Source organism: Grus americana, chromosome 5 (assembly GCF_028858705.1).
Source record: "Grus americana isolate bGruAme1 chromosome 5, bGruAme1.mat, whole genome shotgun sequence".
NCBI lineage: Eukaryota > Metazoa > Chordata > Aves > Gruiformes > Gruidae > Grus > Grus americana.
The window spans coordinates 19,497,179-19,518,753 of NC_072856.1; the positions used below are offsets into that span (position 1 = coordinate 19,497,179).

Genomic DNA, 21,575 nt, shown 5'->3' on the forward strand with positions numbered 1-21,575 from the left:
GCTTTGCTCAAAGAAATTTTATCTAGTACTTGCTCCTCCATTACAGAATAGCTATGAACTGCTCTCAGCACGCCCTTGCTTTTAAGTATTAGACAGAACCTTCATATTTAAAAAGAAATTTAATTTCTCTGAACTACAAGCAATTTTGGGTATAACACTGCATAAATCTGGGTCTAAAATACATTTGCAAAGTAATATCCTCCCATGTCTTGCATATCTTCCAAAAGACACAAAAAAAAAAAATCAAAGAAAACACCAACAAAGTTCTCCAGGATGAAGATGCTAACTTACAGAAATGTCTCTCCACTCCTCCCTGCACCCTCTGCCCCTGCGTAACCCCCTACACCCATTTACAGAATATCAAATGCTTATGATTATTGGCCTAGCAGCAGCTGAAAAGAAGGAATAGGAAGAAGACTCATCTTGTAAGAAGCTTTAGATAAAGGTAAAAGTATTTGTGAGGGTTCTGTGCAGAAATTTGCAGAATCAGTCTTTGATCCAACTACTCTTTGATGTTATAGTAACATAAAATGAGGATTAAAACCTCAACTGCATCATGGGGATCCTTTCAAATACAAGTAGCTGAGAGAAAGACACCTTTTTGCTACATAGGACTTGGAGCATAGCAAGGATTACACCAAGAAAGTTTGGGCAAGCCAATACAATTTTCTGCCCTGGTAAGCACCAAGTGTTAGCAAGAGATTAGCTGAACCAGCTATATGAATTGAAACTGAATCATCTTCACTTTTAATGGTACACTAAACTAATCTGACCTAGAAAGCTGAATAAATAAGTAACAGTAAGATAACCTGACCTAGAAAGCTGAGTAAATTAAGCAACAGTGAAGTATTATGAGGGTTATCATTGGACTCACTCTGCTTAATCTAGACACTGCCAAGGAGACTGAAGTTTTAAACTCTTCTGGGTTCTTCTGTGCCAAAGTGGTGATCAGACTTGTAGCTGCAGTAACCACACCCTAGAAAAGCAAACACATTCAATTTTGTAACAGTTTAAGATGCTTCCCATTATCACCTTTCACTTCAAGTGTTTTTAAATATGTAACAAAACTAAAGTTTATCCCCATGACAAAGCCCGACATTAAAAAGTCCTTTATTTGGTTAGCAGCTAGATTAATTACGCATCTTCAAAATCCAATAGGATTTTCAACAACATGATATTGCCATGCTTGCAGAGCATTTCATGCTATTTTTGTATCAGCTTTGTCTCATGTTTGGACAGTACATCTAAAACAACAGAAAGCTATATTAAAATAAAGCCTAGATGCAAATTGTCTTATTACACAAGAGAAGCATGAGTAGAAGAAATAGGATGCAGAAGATCATCCAGGAAAGAATTCTGACAACCCAACATGGAGAGGGCTTTGTATAACACAAACATATTACTACAGACTAAAGCACTCTATTACTGCTGAAGCACGTCTTAATAGTCATACTTTCATAAAGTAACTAGATGGGGAAAAATAGTCTCTTATCTAGAAAAATAGCTTTTCCTGAACCAGTAAGATAAGAATGACAACATGTACACCAGAGGACAAGGAAGTCCAAGCACTAACAAATTGGGCCTTGCATTTTTAGTGCAGGTCTAATCTTAAAAGGCCTAGGAAACTAGTATTAAATTTATGCAATATGACCTAGGATCACAAGGCACAAGACTAATTTATTTACAGCCAAAGCAAAAGAAGAATTTGTGCACACCCTTCTTATATCTCCAAGAAAAAGGTAAACAAAGCTTTATTAAAAATAAATATATAGAGCAACTAAAAAAATAACTCCTCCTTCCATTTCTTTCCCCAAGCCTGAAGAAAATAGTAACCCATTTGCTTGAAAGACTCCAGAATAAATAAATAGAATATTCTCTCTATACAGAGAAGCATAATGAAGCAGGTTTACCAAGTGCTGGTCATTGAGGAGATGCACCACTCTAGATGTCCAGTCTCCCATGGGGACAAGGTCAGGAGAAGTTCTATATAAACGCAGCAAGCATAAGGCAGCACTTTGCTTCACACTATCCATAGTATCTCTGCAAGACAAATATGGATTAAAATACAGCAGTTAAGTCACAGCAATACTTGCAGGCCACTGTTATGCTAGTCTTTGCACTGACTCAGCACCCCTAGCCAGGTAGCATCTTTTCAACAGAAGTTAAAACAGAAGTTCACTAAATTCTGTTACAGTATTTGTTGTTCTTAATTTTGTCCTGTAAGTTTAAGTAGCCAAGTTTTCAACCATTATCTGTACAGTAGTCTCTATAAAGATTCACAGCAACTTTGAGTGACATTTCACATTTTTTTTATCAGAATTGGAAGTTCACCATTAGATGAGCACAAGCTCATCTAATTATGAGAACAAGCTTCTTCCAGACTGACTCAAGTCAAACAGTTAAGGTACACTATATTATGCATGCATCCAAAGCCAGATCTTCTGATAGTTAACAATTTGTATCTGATATTACGCAGAATCTAATCAACAGCTTCAGTACTTACAGCTAGCATGCAAGTTGGCTAGCTATCACCAAGCATACAACCCACAAATTTATTCACCTTGCCATCCATGCTGGTGGCACAGAAATGGACTATTTTAAGAGCAGTATACTACTATTCTAGTTCAGTGAACTCCCTTTGATGAAGTAATCAGTTCAGCATCTTGTATGTTGCACAAACAAAAGTGAAAAAATGTACAGAGCATTAGCACTGAAAGTTTTAAGAGGTGGTTTATACTGTACAACCTTGGTTAAGTGTTCAGAAGCCTTCACATCCCCAGTAGAAGTTCAGTCCACCTATTATTTAGGAATTTACCAGTTTTCCATGAGATCAACTGTACGTCGGTTAAAAAAACAAAACCAAAAAAACCCAAACCTATTCCTCCACTCCCTATCCACTCCCTCCAACTTATGTTCAAACCAAGGGAGCTACACTAAAGTTGCAAATGTAAATGACGGTGCTTATTCTGCACAAGTCAATTAGATATCATAGAATCATAGAATAGTTTGGGTTGGAAGGGACCTTTAAAGGTCATCTAGTCCAATACACATTTTATATATTTTTCTCTTAAAAACGCAGAAGGAATGATGCCCTGAATACTGATCTGAGAAAATAAACACAGCTCAAAGTTCAAAATGAAGGTGCTGTGCTTTGTCTGCAATTGATGACTCTAAGTGAAATTTTTGGAACTTTTTAAGGTTATCTTATTAAAACCCATGACTTGCCTTCACAGTGTTGTCTCTACTAGGCTACACAGAGAGTAACACCTGGCAAGGGCAGTGCAGGACAGAACAGTAACAAGCCTGACAGAGCCCCAGAATGTGCCATCTCTAAACACGTGCCCTTATATAGGGAATGCCATGTCTGAGAAAAGTGGAATTATGGGATAGACTCTCCCCCACTTCCTCCACCAGACCAGACCCATACTTAGCATCAGGTGCTAGTTGCTTATTCTTCTCTTTCTGGCCCATACATTTCAGCTCTGCAAAATAGTAACAGTGTTCAAGTGTGGCATTATAGAGACACTATTTCAAGAGTTCAAAAGTATTTCTGTTACTTTTGCGACAACTAGATATCACATTGTATCCTTCCTCTTGTTGACAACTCAGTGCACATAGGCACAGTCAGAATTAGTGTTGCATAAGCAAACACATTTACAACATTTCCAAGTTCCAGTACTTGACATTTAGAGTATTAATAAACATGTTGTGCAAGAACTGTACTTTTTTATATTAATGTAAGACAACAGTTTGTTATAAAACAATATCCATATATATTCCAAAACATTTCATATCCATAAGAGAGTTTAAATGCACTGTTGCACTTGAACATTTTAAGTTTCAAAATAAATTAGCCCTACAATGACAAATTTCATTTTAGATTTACTTAACTACAGTTCCAGACATCTGCCAGATCTCTTTAGAAATGTCTAGCAATAGAAAGGGAAAGTTAGAAAGCTGGCAGTTGACTATTTGCCATTTACAGGAATTGCTGTTTACATGGCTAATAGATGAAGTAATAAGGGCCACACAACAGAATATTCTCACATTCCTTATGAAGTCAGGACCATTTAAATAAAAGCTTTCAGTTTATAACAAAATTTGTAGTGTAAACATCTATTTAAGTTAATTTATTTCTTCTTTTCACCAGGAAAGATAAGGGAAGTAAAACATATGCATTTCAGGGGTATCCGCTGCCACAAGTTTATACAGAACAAAAAATTGGTCACAAAGCTGTAAAAGCTTATTCAAGATATCGACACAGTCTTAATTTCTATGTTGTATTTGTACACTTCTACAAGCAACTCCATGCTCAGGTATATCAAAGTATCTGCAGTTCCTGGAAATTGTCCCTATTTGCACTGCAAGTCCACAGCTGTATAGCTCTAAGCATGGATTAAGCTGCTGCAATGGAACTGAGTTGCTGAAGAGGTTTATTGGTGTTGTATTTGAAGGAGGCATGTCATACCTACCCAGCTACAAGTATTTTTGGAATTTCTCCAGCAAATGCTTCCGCCATCTCCCGGCTACCCACATTAGCAATACAATGCAAAGCAAGCCCCATGAAGGTGGGGTTGCGGCTGGCCAGATCATTCTTGATCGCATTGTTTATTAAGCGAATCAGCTCACTGTTAGAGTTCACTAGTACGGAGATGAAGAGATATCCCTGTGATTCAGAAAAAGGAAAAATGAAAATTGATTTTAGCTGACTTAAATTATGTTTTCTGTTAATGCCACAAGTAATTCTTCAAGACATACAGTTCTCCTCCAATGCCAAACATTTGGGCAGAAATATTTAGATAGCAGAACAAAGACTAGAAGGATGAAGTAAACAAAACTAAGTTTAATGTTACCCTAATTTATCAGTTTAAGTGTTTCATCAATCTATTTCAGCATATATGCAAGAGATCATTTTAGATGAATGGGAGCAAATCAAGAATTTGCCTTATTATTCAGACACTAGTACATTACATGTACCTGATTATATCTTCCTAGGTAAGGTTGTGTTTAAGGGATTCTGAAAATTAGAAGGTTACTTAACTTTTAATGCAAGACTCAAGGCAGTTTCTTAACAAGAGTAATAATTTTACACAGAGCACACATTTTAGCTTTTACAATTAGTACAGGATTCCTTGTGCACAAAGGTAGTTTAAATTTCAGAATCACTGCTAGATCTAAAATAAGATTTTAGGACTGGGTGGGTGGGGAACAAAGCAAAGTCCTTTACAGACTATACAGCTGAGGCAGGACATTGGACAGAACAGCTCATCTTTTATAGAAACTGAGTTACTCACAATTTGTTTCTCTGTATATCTATTGGAACTGAGCAGGTTTACAGCCTCCATGTGACCAAAGTCAATGTCATGCCCAAGGAGAAAGATGAAAAGCAGTTTGCAGACATATTTTTTCTTACTGTAACCATCCAGAGCCTTGTCACCTGGAATGCAAGGAAACAACAGTTAAGTCTATGTTGTTCCTATATATGGCTTCCCCCCTCTCCTCAGTTCCACAGAGGTACCTCATGTCTTATAGTAACAAGACTTACAGTTGTAACAAGCATTTAAGATTGACATTTGATGCACTGTGTATCATTCTACAGAAGAGGGACAAACTGAGGGTTCAGCTATCACAGTACTTTAATTTCACAAGTTTTAAATGTATTATTTCAGCTTTTATTCCCTCTACAGTGAGCAAAATGCTAAATATATCCACTTATCTCTGACTTAAAGGACTGTAAGTCTTTATATCATTTTGTGCTAAACACAGGAAAGTTATCACAAACCATCATCAACAGATGTCAGACAATCAAACAACTCCTGGGTTTTAAAAAAAAAATATTCCCAGTCATAGAACACAGGTAGACAGAAAAATATATAACTCTGAAAAGCTGAGCCATCACTGAATCAACAAGACATTCACATGATACTAGTTTTAAATATTTATCTGAGATTCATTTATAAGGAAAAAAGCCCCCAAATCTGAAGATTTTAGTGTTAATTCAATTTACCATTATTTATATCCCAAAGGACAGTCATGAAATAATGCTATCATCTAGTCCCTGAATTATCCTGCTATATGCTTAAAGTATTTTCTTGCTAAGAGGCAGTAAATACCTGTTCACTCAATTTTTTTATTTTCCTGTTTCTGTGAAGAGCGGCTATATGTCTTCCATACACATATTCTCTTGTTAAACCAATTATCAAACCTTTATCACAGTAAAAGGTCTTAACAGACTTCCTGTGTTAAGGAACGCAAGTGCACCACAGTAGAGAACTCAGTAGCAACAAAATAAAAACAGCAAGCCTTTTTAGAAAGGGAGAATGATGGAGGTATATCCCAAAGCCTTGGTAATCTCATTTCCTGTGTTTTTTCATAACAGCTTTAAAGTGTTTGTGAAACAAAAGTATTCATAAATGTTTCAGGAAAAAAAAAAGCATGCTAAATAGGTTTGGCCTTATGTTGTTGTATTGCTGTATTGTAGAAGCTTGTAAAAGATACATGCAACAGTATAGCTGCTTACAGCTCATCAGGCAGACCACTTCTTTTCCTGAAGAAAAGAGCTACGTATGAACATACACTTTTTGCAAAACATTCTCTCCCTACCCCAAATCAGGAAATAAAGGAGTATCCGCTAAATCAGGCAAGTCTGAATGTTGAAGTGTTCACTCAGGGTAGGAAAATGTTGATAGATGCTGCTGCCTAAAAGGCTATATAAGATCCTTAGCCTCTGCATTCTGGGCCCAAAATAACCAGTCTGTCAGATCAGTGTGCATTCCTTAGTGATGGGCAAGTTCAGCCAGAATAGCACTGCATAAAGCTTAAATAAGACATCCCTAAATCATTGCCCTTACCAAAAAAGCTCCAAGCTGCATTAAAAAAAAAAAACACCAACAAACTTCAGAATCACGCAATAGGCAGCAAAATCTATAATAAAGAATCTTAGTGGTATAGAAGTTTCTCCTTCTTCCTTCTCATCCACTGGTGCAGAAGCAGGTTAGATATCCTGTGCCACGTGCATCTACAGCTCCCATAGATTTCACATTAAATTCACTGACTGTATGTAAAGAACAGGAATCTTACCACTATAAACTCAACTTACAGTTTGTGAAGGAATGAACACTACCATCAATGTGTAAAGCCAAACAATGTCAGTGAATCAAGATAAAGCATACTGGCACACTGAAGTAGACAGTGACAAAAGGTTATGTCTATAGGCTGCAACTATGCATTTTGGGGGAGTGCTGTTTATGTTTACTCTAGAAACTTCTTTTATTTAGTTTTATTTCAACTGAGAAAAATTTAAGCACATAACTGCCATTTTAATATGGACAATGATACCCTTCAAATCTGAGTCTTTAGACACCCATTGATTTTTTTTATTTTATTTTTTAACTGGCATAGACAGCATATCATTTGCCAACAAAAAGAAGCTTTACCTTAAAGCTATTTTTATGCTGCACAAAGTTGCCTTCAGGTCGATACCATGGAAGCCAACACGTGTCACATTTTACTTAGATACATGAAGCAGTGTTAAAGATACTCATGACAGTGAAATCCTGCTGTAACAGATCCTGTCAAGATCCTCTGACAACAGCCAGCTCTGCAGAAAGCTGCCTAAAGACATGCTTTCTTCAAGTCACATTTACAGTTTGCTGCCATAAGGCTATTTTCCTGCTGAGTCAACAAATGAATCCAGGGCAGTATGCTTTACTAGACATATGAATTAACGTTACTAGAACCAGAGCAAAACATCCAGACCAGGGGGCGGGGATAAAGTTTTTGGGTTTTCTTCCCTTCTTTGGAAGCAATATAGTCAGACGGAAAAGTAAATATTCAGCCATGTCTATCCACTGTGGCCTTCAAACTATGTCTTGAGCAGGAAAGGAATAAAGTCTTCTGTATATATAACAGGGGAAGTAAATACCTGCTGTTACACTATTTTCCCAATAAAATGGTATTCAAGAGCAGAAGCATCCTCCCATCCCATGGTAGGGAGATGCAGCTCACATATACCTTCCTTCCTTAGGAGAGGCAAAGAAAAAAAAACACAGGAAAAGGCAGAGTGACAACTTTAGTTTTTAAACATTTTTCAGCTGCTTAAGAAAAGTTCCTACAAGCTCTTACGATTTGATTTTCAACTGGTCTTCTGCATGAGAAGTGAATCAGTGAATAAACCTGGGGGGTTTATATTACTTAGCAATAAGAACAGGCCAACTCATGACAAGCCAGCTGTTTTGAGGTAACTGATTAAAGGAACAGGTGATGCTTGATACCATTACCAGATACTACTATGATTAACTAAATAAGCTGAAACCATCTTAGTCAGTGTTCCTCTAGTGGCAGATATCTACATAATTGAGTACTTGTTATGCTATTTAATAGCATTAATACCATTAGTTGCTTCTCTCACAGATACATCAAAAGGCATCAGAAAGTAGCTTTCACATGAACCTGACTGTAAGTAAAAAAACCCTAACCAGTCTTTAAGCTCCCAGGAATCTAACAGACTGAACTGCAGCTGCCTGCTAGTTCATCAGCAATACACAAAAGTCACAGGTATAAACCCTATTCTCTTATCTTCTCAGATGACTCTGGTGTCGACTTTGAGATCAGAGGGGAAGAGGGAGTATACAATACTGCAACCCAACTGCTTAATGAAGAACACAAACAGATGAAAGTACGTATACTCCGAATCAATTCAACTTTCGGAACAAACTATTTGTCATGGCTTGGCAATTCCTTTTTTCAGGTGTATGACTCAGCTATTTAAAGCATTATATCCTTCCAAGATACCAGTATTTTAAGGGCTCAGATTAGCAAGGTCCTTGGATCTTTGGATATTTGAAGCATTTTTGATGGAAGCTATGCCATGCAATCAACCTCAAAATACATCTCCATCCTACTAACAAGGAAAAAGCAGCCTCCGTCATGTGCTATCAAAGAACAATATCATAAAATCAGTACCTGAAACACTTTTTCTTAAGACAGAAAAGGTAGTTCACGGACTACTTTCAAAAGCTTCTGTCCCTTGTATGCAGAACTGAAGGCAATCTGAAGGTTCTCAGTAACAGGCAAGCTTATAAACTAAGCCAAGTAACAGTCACTCAACTCTTCTTTAAAGCCTTATTAGTTCCCAGCAATAACAGAACATAATTGTGGTGGGGTTTTTTTACATTTATTATTTAATTTGCTGAGTAATTTGAGAAAAAAAAAAAAAGAGCACTGCAGTCAAAGGTCTCACTGTAGTTGTCTAACTCCAGCTGTGTTTTGAAGAAGTCTTTGATTCAGATTATTATTGAAATTTCACATTTAACTGTTCAATTCCTCTCCCGCCCATGTAGCATTTACAAAGTTATAAAAGTTCTATTTTAAACATTACTAACAACTCCCATTGCTTAAGTATGTGCTAAAATAAAACAGCTTCCCCCAGACTCAAGCAAACATCTGAACAAGAGCAAAAGGAAACTTCACATGTTCTGTTATCATTACTGCAATACATAATAATTTCTTTTAACTCAGCTCATTTTTAAATGCTTTTGGGAACATTTGCAAGTACTGCAAATCAAGTCAGCAGAAACAGGGAGGATTCAGAACACACGTCAGCAGGTTTTGAGCACAGTGGGCATTTCAAAGGCTACTTGCTTTCCCTGGAAAGTTTTAGTCATTTTCCTAATAATTTCTTTCTTAACAGCTGATCAGAAAACAGTACTATTACTAAGAAAGAATTATTACTTTCACATTTCTCTGCATCACCTCTCTACCATTTCAACAGGGGAGGTTTGGGTTTTGTTGCTCATAAATCACATTATGAGACCCTTTGGTTCCCAGGCAGCATCTTCTGTCTCCAATTAGGACCACAAGTTAAAAAACAGCATCTGCTTTTGAATCTAATTCAGTATACTTAAAAGCCAGCATATTGCAGTTACAGAGCCTGCTACCAGCCAGAGAGGGCAAGAATGCAGCTTAGTCCTGTTGGATGTTTGCTGGGGGGGGCACGGGGGGGGGGGGGGGGGGGGCGGGGACGGGAAGGGTGTAGAGGGTAAGGAAGCCTGACAAGTCTAGTCTTACTAGCATCCAAAAGGTTGATTACTATCTCAAAGACAGGACAATCTTAGCTTTTAAAACTGCGGTAATGACTTATGCAAAACAGAATGGACAACACCCTTAAGTGTTTCTTTGTACTCAGTGTGCTTCCTTCCTAGGTTGACACTGACCTATGTTCATGCAGTTGACAGCAATCAGAAGGCCTACTACTAACTTAGAGGCTAAAAATGAAGTTGCTTTAAATGAAAGGCTGAATATTGTGGCAGACAGCCTATACAAATTCATAAGCTACTATTTAGTTAGCATACTACTACTACCAGAGTATTACTAGAGCAGCCCTACAACTCAGGTGATATTTGAAGCCTGATTTTACTTCCAACAATTCACTTTGTCTTCTGATCATCTAAGAGATGTATGAATGCAATCAGACAGTAAAACTATTCACTGACAGTGTGACTAACCAGACCCATCTTAAATATAAAGACTACTCTTTCACAGCCTGCCAGGAAAGCAATTTACTGTTACACAACTGCTGTTTAAAACAGGTATTTAGAGGCTTATCTTGAACTTCCTGCAAAGGGTTACTGTATAGTTGGGACAATAGAAAAGACTTGCTTAAATCTGGGAAAACAAGTGAGTTAAAGTAAAACCAAAAACAAACAAAAAACCCACCCACAAACAAAAAAACCCAGAGATTATCAACTGACATTGGGACACTTCTGCACAGGACAAAACTAAGATACACTAGCATGTCTGAAATGCAGCAGACACTCTTGTAACACAAACCCTATTAAACAATCAGAACAAAACTAAAATTTAGTGCCAGATCTGAAAAAAAGAACAGGCCTGAATCAAGTGGTGAACAATGTTCCTTTGACTGCAGAAGCAGTCTAGATTTGTGGGCACTTTCACTGGTACACAAATTCTGCTCTGAGATCCAAACGACACAACAAATTAATAAACCAGGTATTTTTTTCACTCATTTACAAAACAATTACTACTCTGACAGTCAGACTTCTAGCTTGGCTCAAGCATGGGAGCAAAATCAGTTTACAGTCTGAACATGTAAAACAAAAGGAATAGTATTTCTCCACACTTAACTCCTACAACTTCTGCTTTATTATGCTGGTGTAGATTCTCTCTACATGCATCTTATTTCAGTTAATGCAGAAGCATTTAAAGCAACTGTCAAGGACATACCGACATCAAGGACACACTGACCTCAGCTATGGAGCTTCCTCATGCTGAGATAAGAGACAAAGTCACCTTAAGTACAGAGATTCTAGATTCCTTCTGAGCTTGGAGCACAAAAGCCAGAACCCAACACCATGGTGTACATTCTGTCAGTTCAAGAAAAGTATGGCTTTTCCAGAGATGTGCAGCCTTATCCCAGCCTGTTAGGTACGAGGGTATTTTAAATAGCAGGTTACCCAAATACAAGGCAGGTAACAGGCTTGCCAGCTACCTACATAACAGAACAAAAGTAGAAATATGTAGCCTCTGTCCGTAACAGTACAAGAATGCATCTTGCAAGTTACATGGAGTGGGGGACTATATACTGCAACAGAGTATGCTGAAGAGTAGCAAGGTCTAGAGGAAGGAAAGAATACTTGTGGTATACCAGTCTCTTATGCTAGTCTCAAGCAAGAACATAACTGTGTCAAGAGGCACTACTGCCAACCTTGCTTCTTACAGACAGACCTTTCCCTGGTTACAGCAATGCAGCCAAACAGCTGCATCTTTGGACACATAATTAAACACGGGCCCCAGTATTCCTCATAATTATTTAGCAAGGGATTCCATCTTAAGTTAACAGTCATGCATTTGTCTTAATCCAAACTAATTAAAGACTTTTTAAAAGTCAGAGCTTCATAAAAAGAAACTGGGTTAAACTGAATGATCTCCACTTAAAGCAAGAATTAAATGCATTTTATGAGGGTCTGTTTATTATTATACAGCCCTTCTGCAAGGAAGAACCATGCAGCACAAAGCCCATGTAGAACTTCTGCAGCAGGAAGATACACAACTATCGCCTCCTCACACTCTCAGCGCCTCAAGCAGTTATGTGATAAGTTGTCTAAACTCATCTTCTTCCAAATGGTGACATTTGTGTAGTTTTTGTTCAGTTATTGTCTCCAGTTAAGTAAGTTTTTTCACCTAAAATCCATACAAATTCAGTACTAAAGTAGCCGTAACAAAAAGATCAGCTTATAGGAAGGTTTAGTCGTCTTTCACACAAGCTACTGAATGAGCACACACTGATATTTATTCAAAATTGTTTAAACTGTGCTTAAAGGATGCTATGCAAGGTACACAGGCTAAAGTTATTGCACTACTTTGCTGAAAACACTTCTATTCTCAGATCATTGCTTGATTCATGTTTCTACACAACCAAAGGTTCCTATGGTCATTTCTCTCCTGCATCACAGTTAACCAGATAAGAATTTATTGTGCATGTACTCTTAACTATTTTTAAATTGAACAGCTTATTATGAACTGTGCTATCAGCAGCTCTTTAACCTATGATTACTCAGTGATACAACACAGCTACCAACTACCTATGTTAACCAGAGAACACTATTATGATAGAATTCAGTTCACTTAGAGCTTCATTACTGCCAAGTTTTCTTAAAGTTAGTAATACAGTGGCTTATATTGCTGCTTTTATAAAGACGTTCACAGAACAGTAAAGACTAGCTCTATCATCTGTTAGGCAGCCTTTTACTAAAGGTGGTATTAGCAACCTTCTGAATACACATTCATAGACTCTTCATAGGGTAAGACTCAGGATGACTGATGTTGACAAAACACCGAATTGCGTGTCAGTGCTCATTCTGTGATCCCCACATAGGATTTATTGCAATTTACCAGTAAGTGCACTCAGAAGGCATTAATTATTATTAGCATTAAAGGCTGTATTGATTGCTGTGGTACCCAAACAGTACAGATTCAATTCTTTCACACTCACAAGTTTACAGAAGTATGCAGGCTAGTGGGCACAGATGGACCCAAATGGAGTTTAACTTGTGTTACTCAAAACATGTAAACCATTTTTCTTTCCTAGAATGCTTAGCTTTCATATGGAATAGAAGTTTAAATCTAGCTTTCCCATTTCAGTTTGCAATTAAAGCTTTTCATGTCAGATACAAAAAGAGTTGGGCTAGTAAGCAGCAAGTGAGATACTAACTGCTCTTATCTAAGAAGGATTACTAAATAGGATTTGGCCACAAACAGTAAGAACTGGACTATATCCCTGCAAGTCAGTACTTAAACAGCCTTAACAATTATGAACTTTTCTCCAATTCTTTATTGCATTCCTTTACAACAGCATGTTTAAGGGAAGGGAGCAGGTCTGACAAAACCTTCTTCATGCTTCAAGCACACTGGAACAAACAGTAGGCAGAGAGGTTCTACAGGAACTTCAATAGCTTCCATTTTTTTATGCCTTTTGAAGTTTTCAGACCTTCACTGCAAACCGAAGACTTAGACTGATGAAAGCTTCCAGTTTTATTAGTGAAAAATTGATTAGGTTTTGCAAACAAACTAATGCTTGCCCATCACCCAAATCAAGATTAAAAAAGGTGGCGTAGCCTGAATTTAAGTTGCTGAAGAACTGGATTTCTGCATTAGTGTGACTGTAGCAAGATTTCTAGCTAGGCATTAACCTCTAGTTGTTCTTGATGACAGAAGGGCATAGGTGGAGTAACTGTTAATATATCTACAGGGAAAGTGACACGCTGCTTTCTAGAAAAACCTGTCCTGTCTAAATAATCAAGGAATTAATTTCAGCAACAGCTGATAATCAATAATGCTGCTTATCTGACAGCAAACAGTTTTACAAACACAGACCAAGAGAAAACAAGCAGTCCTAATGGCTGTATCTTCCAGATTAATCAACTTAGTGAAATTAGTTGAAAGAAAATAACATCAAATATCTACTAACTTCTTAAGCGTACAGAAACTTCTTAAACAGTTTTTAATTAAACTCAGTCTCTTGATTTGAAAGATATACTTAATTTGTCTAGCATAGATCTTGCTTGGAGATTAAACTGCTTTATTTACAAGTTACAATTTTATGCTTATCTTACTGCCTAGTAAAATTAATCTACTTTGGTCATGCAGCTGGAACTAAGAAAAATGGCTGTAACTCTTGTATGCAGGTTTCTAATAGACCCTTGAAGCCTATGCTAGTTGCTCAGTGCGTGTGCATGCTTGGTACAGGAAGGCAGTATCTGCTGGACACTGCCTGGAAAATTGACAGAAGTGGTCACTGTGACTGGAAAATGGACAGAAGTTTTAGACTTGGATTGGGCAATGGAGAATAGTCTGTAGAACAGACTATGCAAAGCCTGCTACTTCTCGCAAAAAGCGGATCAACAGCAGTGTTAGATTGAAGCTTTGCAATGAAAAGGAACTGAAAAAGAATGCGACAGCATAGGGAAGTGACTAAATGAAAGCTCCTTTTTCTATTTACCCTAGAAAAATAGCCTTTAAGATTTCCTCAGTTACCCTACAACTGAAGTTACCAATCAGGATAAAGTATGCTGAAATTTCTAAGAGCCAAACATTAGCACAAAGTATGCAATAGCTTCTAATTTAGAAGAATTTTTTAACTTTTCTTCAGTGTCTTGCACTGCAGTCAACTTTTCCCTTACAAGCTGTTGTTGACACAAGTTTTTTCAGGTCTTCATATGCCTTTAAGAGACATACCACTTAAAAATTCACAACAGATCCCTATGAAGCTCAGGAAAGTTATTTCAGGCTTTGTTAATGCATTGAGTATTCCAAATAGATACACTAGTCTAAGTCAGGACAGATAATTAAGGTAAACTAGTTCAATACGTATACAGCAAATTCTGAAGCCACACCTCTGTTGCAATGTGGCAGTCACACTGCAACACCTTATCTAGCTACACACACAGCTCCATATCTACTTAAACAGAATGTTTGCCATGGCCGCTGCTGTTAGAGCTCCATCCAAATGGATCTCAACTATCTCTCAGAATCTTTAAAATTTGAAGCCATATACACAACTTGAATACAGTTACAGCAAGAGTTTTACCATGTGTTGTTTAAAAGTGAATTGCTGCCTTTTGGAACTCACAAGGATGGAATTAGTCACTGCATATTCTTTGTTTCATAAGAATAAATTGTATTGCTGTTGCTTATGGGCATGGTCAAGATGTATGGCTTCATCAACTACACATTTTTATCTTAATTCTGCTAGAAGACAGCCTAACCCATTACTTCCCTAAAGAGGTTGGGGGAGGGGTGGAGGGGGGAATAGAGGAGAAGTTTAAACAGATTCTGTTTTACTGGAAATAATTACATCCACTCATGTTTCTTCAAACTAGTTCACAGCCTTCTGGAATAAAAAAAGCTGAGTAGTCACATGGTTAGGAGGCAAAGTATTAGAAAGAGTTTGTGAACTGTAGCTAAATTCTTTGATATAGGAGGGAGTTTTCTTCTGGTATGGTCAAGAGTCACAGGACTGTCAGTAAATTCTGTAGTTAAGACATTTTCAATAGTTATTCTAATGGCCTGCTCTAGCATTTAGCTTGTGTCAACAGTTGGCAGAAAAGTCTAAGCATGTATAAACAAAACAAAAATCCATAGAAGAATGTCATATAAGGAAATATGTATAGTTTAGTACGATCAAGTCACTTACCTTTAAATTTTGACCGAATGTTTGCTAGTTCTTTATTTATCCTCTTTATCTCTGCTTCTTTACTTTTGCCTGAAATCAAAAGAACAGACATCAGCATACAGTGCTTTGGACAGCCTCTGCCACCCTCAGCTTCTTTCCACCCAGGCATGCTGTGTGAACATACAAACATCAGGAGGAATTATTACTCTCCCTTTCCAGTATTAGGACTAGGTGAAGGCAAACATCACAGAGGTAACTTAAGCGTCACTTTATAAGGGAATTTGAGAAGCTAAAAGGATCTCCTTGTTTCAAGAAGCTTTGCAAACTTCAGACGCTACCAGTGGCACACAAATAATCTGAGATGCCTTTATTATTGACTTTCACAAAAGCTTTAGTTTTGCTATTCCTTAAACTGCCAAGAGAAAACTGAATTTTACTTCCAGTTTGATTACTAGGTTGACAGTACTCTGAAGGAAAGAGTCTCCTAAGAACAATCTTATAAACAAACAGCTTGCATTATTCCTCACTTTAAGGACAAGTCAATTTACTGTTTCTCTATTGAATGGTCATTCAGTTCAACAGCTTTAAGAATATTCTTAACAGACACTGAAGAGGAAAAACAGTAAACTTATGGCTAGCCTAAAGACTCAAAAGACCTCACAGAGATAGGATACATGCATAAGTTCAGACTTTCAATAAGCCCCATGAAATTCACTTGAAAAAAACCAGAAATATTTAAAATTCACATTTTATTAGATCACTTTACCATCTTAGGCTTCTCAGCACAGTTTACATTTCAGATCAACTTTTCATTCCAAAAATAGGTTTTAGGATATCTAGTGCCAATTCAAGTTAAATATTCAGAGAAATAAGCTGCAGTTTAAATTTTTTAATTCTGATAATGCAAGCTTATTCAAGTAATACTTGCATTGCCCAAATCAAAGCAGCTTGTTACTCTTTAGCATTTTAGGTTTTGGTGACTGAAATTCTACAGAGGTCTGGGTCTGTTATCTCCTACATGAGCGAACATAGTAGGGTAAAATATCCAACCCAGGCATTATATTCAGTTGCTTGAAGTTTGAGGGAAGCAAATGAAGTCCACTTCAGCAACGCAGAACTGGTCATCTCTCTGTGTTGGAAATTCAGACCTGCACCTACTCAAACTTTCAAGCAGTTTCCAAAACATCAACTAGCAGCAGCAGACAGCTTCCTGTACTCTTCATCACATGTATTTGGCTACAAGCTTATGAATAAGAGTTTCCTGGCCCTGTTTGAAAATGGTCCAATCTTATGAGTAGTGAGGATGAGATGCCCTGCTTTCGCACCCCATTTTCCTCCACACCACTCATGACTACAGCCATGTCAGTGCAAGGCTTCAAGAGCAGATCTGGAGGTGCTTCAGAGTGCTGATCCTATCTCACCCCTTTCTTCCACATAAGCAAAGAAACAACTCACAGCATTTAAACACCATACTATATTTGCATGTTCAAGCCTCCTGTGTCAGCCAATGACTGTTAATCACCCCTTTACCATTCCAAAGATGATCTGACAGCAGGCCAGATGAAAGGTGATTAAGTAACTCAAGGATAGGTTAATTAATAGCAAAGTATTTATAGTATAATGGAATCCTATGGCAAATACAAATTAATCCAGATTTTGTCATTTATTGATTTAGACTCAAAAAAAGAAACTGAAGATATGCAAGAGTTGGTTTTGGAAGTGCATAAGATGCAGAAAACTGCTTTATATTAATATGCCTATCATAATGGCCACCAGAGTACAGACACGTAGCAGGACTAGCACACTGTACAAATGGAAACAAGTTAGGCCCAAAATAGAAGCAACTACATCCATTTGCCTTGTCATTTTAACAAAAAGCCTACAGATTTGCTTAAAATGGATTTTTTCCATTCTACAACACTGTTTTATAAGTGACACTACTCAAAACACTGAAGCGCAGGGTGTTTTGGCAGGCACTCCGCATGGCGAAACACCCCAATTTCCCCCATACCCAACCCTGAAAAACTATTTAGTTGTACCTACTCCTCCACTTACTGCTTTTAAGAAGTTAGGAATTTTCAGAGCTCAAAAATTAACAATACCTGTTCCAAAACATAAATTGTAATTGCTATCTGTACACATCTTGGTTTTCAGATAAAGCAGGAGATATATCCACAGTTTTAATTTGACCTAGAAACTCCAATTAACTTCTAGAATGACAAGGCTAGAGATTACAGTATACTTCCCTCAGTTTTGTAAGATACATCTGTTGGGACCACAAAGTTTAACCAATTTTCACTAGTATATCATGCAACATGTTATGGGTTTTCTTCTCATTTACCAACCTAAAGTAAGTTGGTTTTAAAACAGTAACACTATTTACTCTATAAATAAGCAGCAGATCATACAATCTAAGGCTTGAAGTGTCTTCTACTATAGCTTTTAGATTTCTCTTAACTGGATTACATTATTTGTACTGTGCACATGGCAGAGACACTCACGTGTTCATGTTTAAGATACTTGCCAGTATTAGGAATTCACTACTAAACTGAAGAAAGTCTTTTGCTCCTGGGTCCATAGTCTACAAAGAGGGCCACAGTAACATATACTACAAAAGTCAAAGTGTTTACATAAACAGTAACACTCCAATTTTGCTAAAATATCACATTATCACTCTTTTTAAAGACTTGAAAACACATCCCTCACTTTCAGCAATTCATCTGTTCCTGATGAAAATTTTGATTTCTAAAACTATTAATTTATTTTTCCCTTTTAGCAAGTGAAGAGCACATCTCATTAAAACTGAGTCTGGAGATTTTGTGCTTCATTTAGATTAATGGGGGAGAGAACACTGACCTCAGTCTGGGATATTGCTAACCTGAGTAGATATTTAGTTACCCAAGTTTGGAAGCTAAGTCCTTGCTCTGTATCTTTAGGTTCTGTTCATAAGGAAAGCACGTTGCAATGTTTACTTTGAATTATTAGCAATTGTTTCTCTAACTGCCACAAGTGTGGCAATAATCACTGATGTTAAAAAAAACAGGGAGAAAGGGGGAACAAGAGTAAGTACATCTCGGCCAGTTTTTCTTAACCCAAGATGAAATCAAGGCTGACTTTTTTTAAGTAAAAAAAAAATAAAAAGATCACCAAAACCTCTCAGCAAACCTTTCAAGCAACATTATCTACCCATTATGCTTGCAGATTATCAGTTACTGCTAGGAACTGGGCTCTTTGTGTCCTAAGCAAGCAACAGAGCATTAAGGGAAGTCTGACTAAAATACTTCAGGAATTTGTGAAGTCAGCACCTTTGGCAGAAATGGATTGCAGCCTCAGCAAGGCAAAAATCAAAATCCCACCCCCTGTGCACAGAGCTGTAGCAGTGAGTTGACAGGAACACCCATATTAAACAGCAAATTCACATCCTGAAGGTTTATCCTAAGTTAAGAACTTGCACAGCATATGAACAAAAGCCTGTTTTGAGTAATTCCTTCAGGCTGTTCTATTTTGAATGCCATATATAATCTCACCTAAACCTCGACCAAACATAAATAGCATAGCAACCAGCTGGTGATAAAAGTTTAACTCCATACACTGGAAATCAAGTTGAATGATTAAGTCTTAAGTTGTTTCTTTGTTACTGATTACAGTCTATACATGCCTGAAATCACAGGTTTAGAGACCAGTACTTGCTCATTGGGTGTTAAACATCACTGAGGATAGTCACATGACAATGCTTAGGATAACTCATGAGTTTGAGTTAAAACCAAGCTTTGGTTTTAACCAAAGTTCATTTCCTGAACCCCAGCAATTATATTGCATGGCACCCCTATTCAAACAATTTAGTGTTTACATTAGAGGACTAGAGGATGACAAAGCAAGACAAAACCTCACGGTGGCAGGTATCTCCAGTTTATTCCTTGTACAGGGAAAAAGAAAAATAAAAGTATCAAAAACCAAGGACCAATTTTTAGTTAGGTCTTCTATCCCACTAAGGGCAGGGGGATGGAACAGGACAATGGCTGTTAAAAATGTATTTGATTAACTAAGAAGTTTTCATCACAGTACTCAGCCATGGTAACACTCAATGAAGAATTTCTACAAGCATATTTGATTTTTACGATCACCAGAAACACGTAAGTAACCTCATGGATAGTTAAAAAGGAAGATAAAACCACTGCTGATGACAGTTGAAGGAGTGCTATGCTGCAGAACTAGAGGCTTACGTTTCCAAGTTTGCAAAGTCAATTGCTTTGCCCCACTTCCAGGCTGTTACATGGCTCCCAGTTTCAAGAAATTATCAGAGCCATATTCCAACAAAATGCACTCTAGCAAAGCTATTCAACTTGGAGAGGCTTAATAAAGGTTATGTCACACATAGAAACTGATGGGTAGGACAACATTTAAGCCAGAGCACAAGAAGATTATGTTCCACATCAGTTTAGGCCAGATCCTTCTCACTTTCACTTATTCAGGCTTTTTCCAGTTTAGTAAGACTACAATTAAACATCCATAGCAAGTTACTAAGAGATATGATTGGCTGGCTATTCTGCAGAAGAGACATATACTGTTTATAGCCTTACAGCCCTAGTACGTAACTGCTGTTAGTCTTCTCAAAGATGAGTACCTGAGCAAACAGATACCAGCCACAACACTGTCCAAGGCACTTATGAGTGATTACTTTATATTTTACAGTTTGCCAGGCTTCAGACTCCACTGTGCTGCCTGCTGCCTTCATTAGGCAAGGTAAATTTAGTCTGCAATGCACTATTATCTATAATTACCATCTTGTTTAACAAAGATAGACTACTGAACATCAAAAGCCATCCAGCTCTTCAGAGTGCCAATTACTATTCTTAAATATCCTAGTAATCCAGTCAGAGCTTCAGTACTGCGTGAATAACGCCTCCGTATCCCAGTTTGGAGTTACGCATTAGAATCGACAGAAGAATGAGAAAACAGAAGTTACAGGAAAGGGATTTGTTGAGCCTGCTCATTTGAAGAGAACATCTGACATACCTTAATACTAACTGGCAGCAGGACTGCAAAACTGAGCGCTTCAAGGCTGGAATTAGCGGGCTGCTCCTGGCTCACTTAGTGACCTGCTCCGTCAGGATTAACTTGTTCCTATACTAACTGTAGATTGCCTAAGCTAAGTTTGAGGCACAAAGCACATCTGTGCTCATTCACTAGAGCTGCTACAAGTTCTTAATTTTCATACAAACCATTTGGAGTCCAGTATATTTCTGACTAAGTCTACACATTCATTTCCCAAAGGAACAGAAAAGCACTTGTTCTATACAAGTCTCTACACAAATACTGAGCAGAATAGATTTCTGCAGACAAGTTCTGAGAGACAGGTCAACATTTAAAGAAAAAAACCAAACCAAACCCAAAAGGCCAAAAAACCCTAACCTGCTTCACAAGTTTAGATGTTCCCAGTACTCATCTGGCTCAAATCGGCTTATGGCCAGCAGCCAGTGTAATTGAGCCCACTCAATAATTCACTTATTTCGAATTTATTCACAGGTCAGAACTGTTACATTATGTTACCTCTTAGCCTTACTTGCCCTGTGACCATCTGCCAATTCTATGGTTATAGATGTGCCACTATTAGTGTGAAGAAATATAAAGCACATTGGGTAGGAGGCTCTTTTAGCACAAGAAAAAGCTTGCTAGTGTTCTGTCATGCTTCTTGAAGGCAAATAGTAGTGTCGGTCACTATTTGCAGCACTACCATTTGTCTAACAGAACATGTGCCTCTGTTCACATTCAATTATCTAACAGGCCTTGAAGACAGGACAACTCTAGTTTTCTGTTTAGGAGAGCAGTAATACAAATATTGCCAAGGCTAAGAGCAGCAGCTTCTCCTCTGAACTCTGTGGTG

The 21,575-nt window shown here is 37.6% G+C and overlaps 1 protein-coding gene across 3 annotated transcripts in view; it reads right to left on the reverse strand.

Annotated features, from left to right (window-relative positions):
• Positions 1 to 21,575, reverse strand: part of AP2A2 (adaptor related protein complex 2 subunit alpha 2) — a 48,930-nt gene that overhangs the window by 19,283 nt on the left and 8,072 nt on the right. For all 3 annotated transcript variants that reach the window (XM_054825769.1, XM_054825768.1, XM_054825767.1), the window contains exons 2-6: positions 15,713 to 15,781; positions 5,295 to 5,437; positions 4,473 to 4,666; positions 1,911 to 2,040; positions 875 to 976 (exon numbers count right to left, since the gene is read on the reverse strand). In XM_054825769.1, coding sequence (XP_054681744.1) covers positions 875 to 976; positions 1,911 to 2,040; positions 4,473 to 4,666; positions 5,295 to 5,437; positions 15,713 to 15,781 — 638 coding nt within the window. The remainder of the gene's footprint in view (positions 1 to 874; positions 977 to 1,910; positions 2,041 to 4,472; positions 4,667 to 5,294; positions 5,438 to 15,712; positions 15,782 to 21,575) is intronic.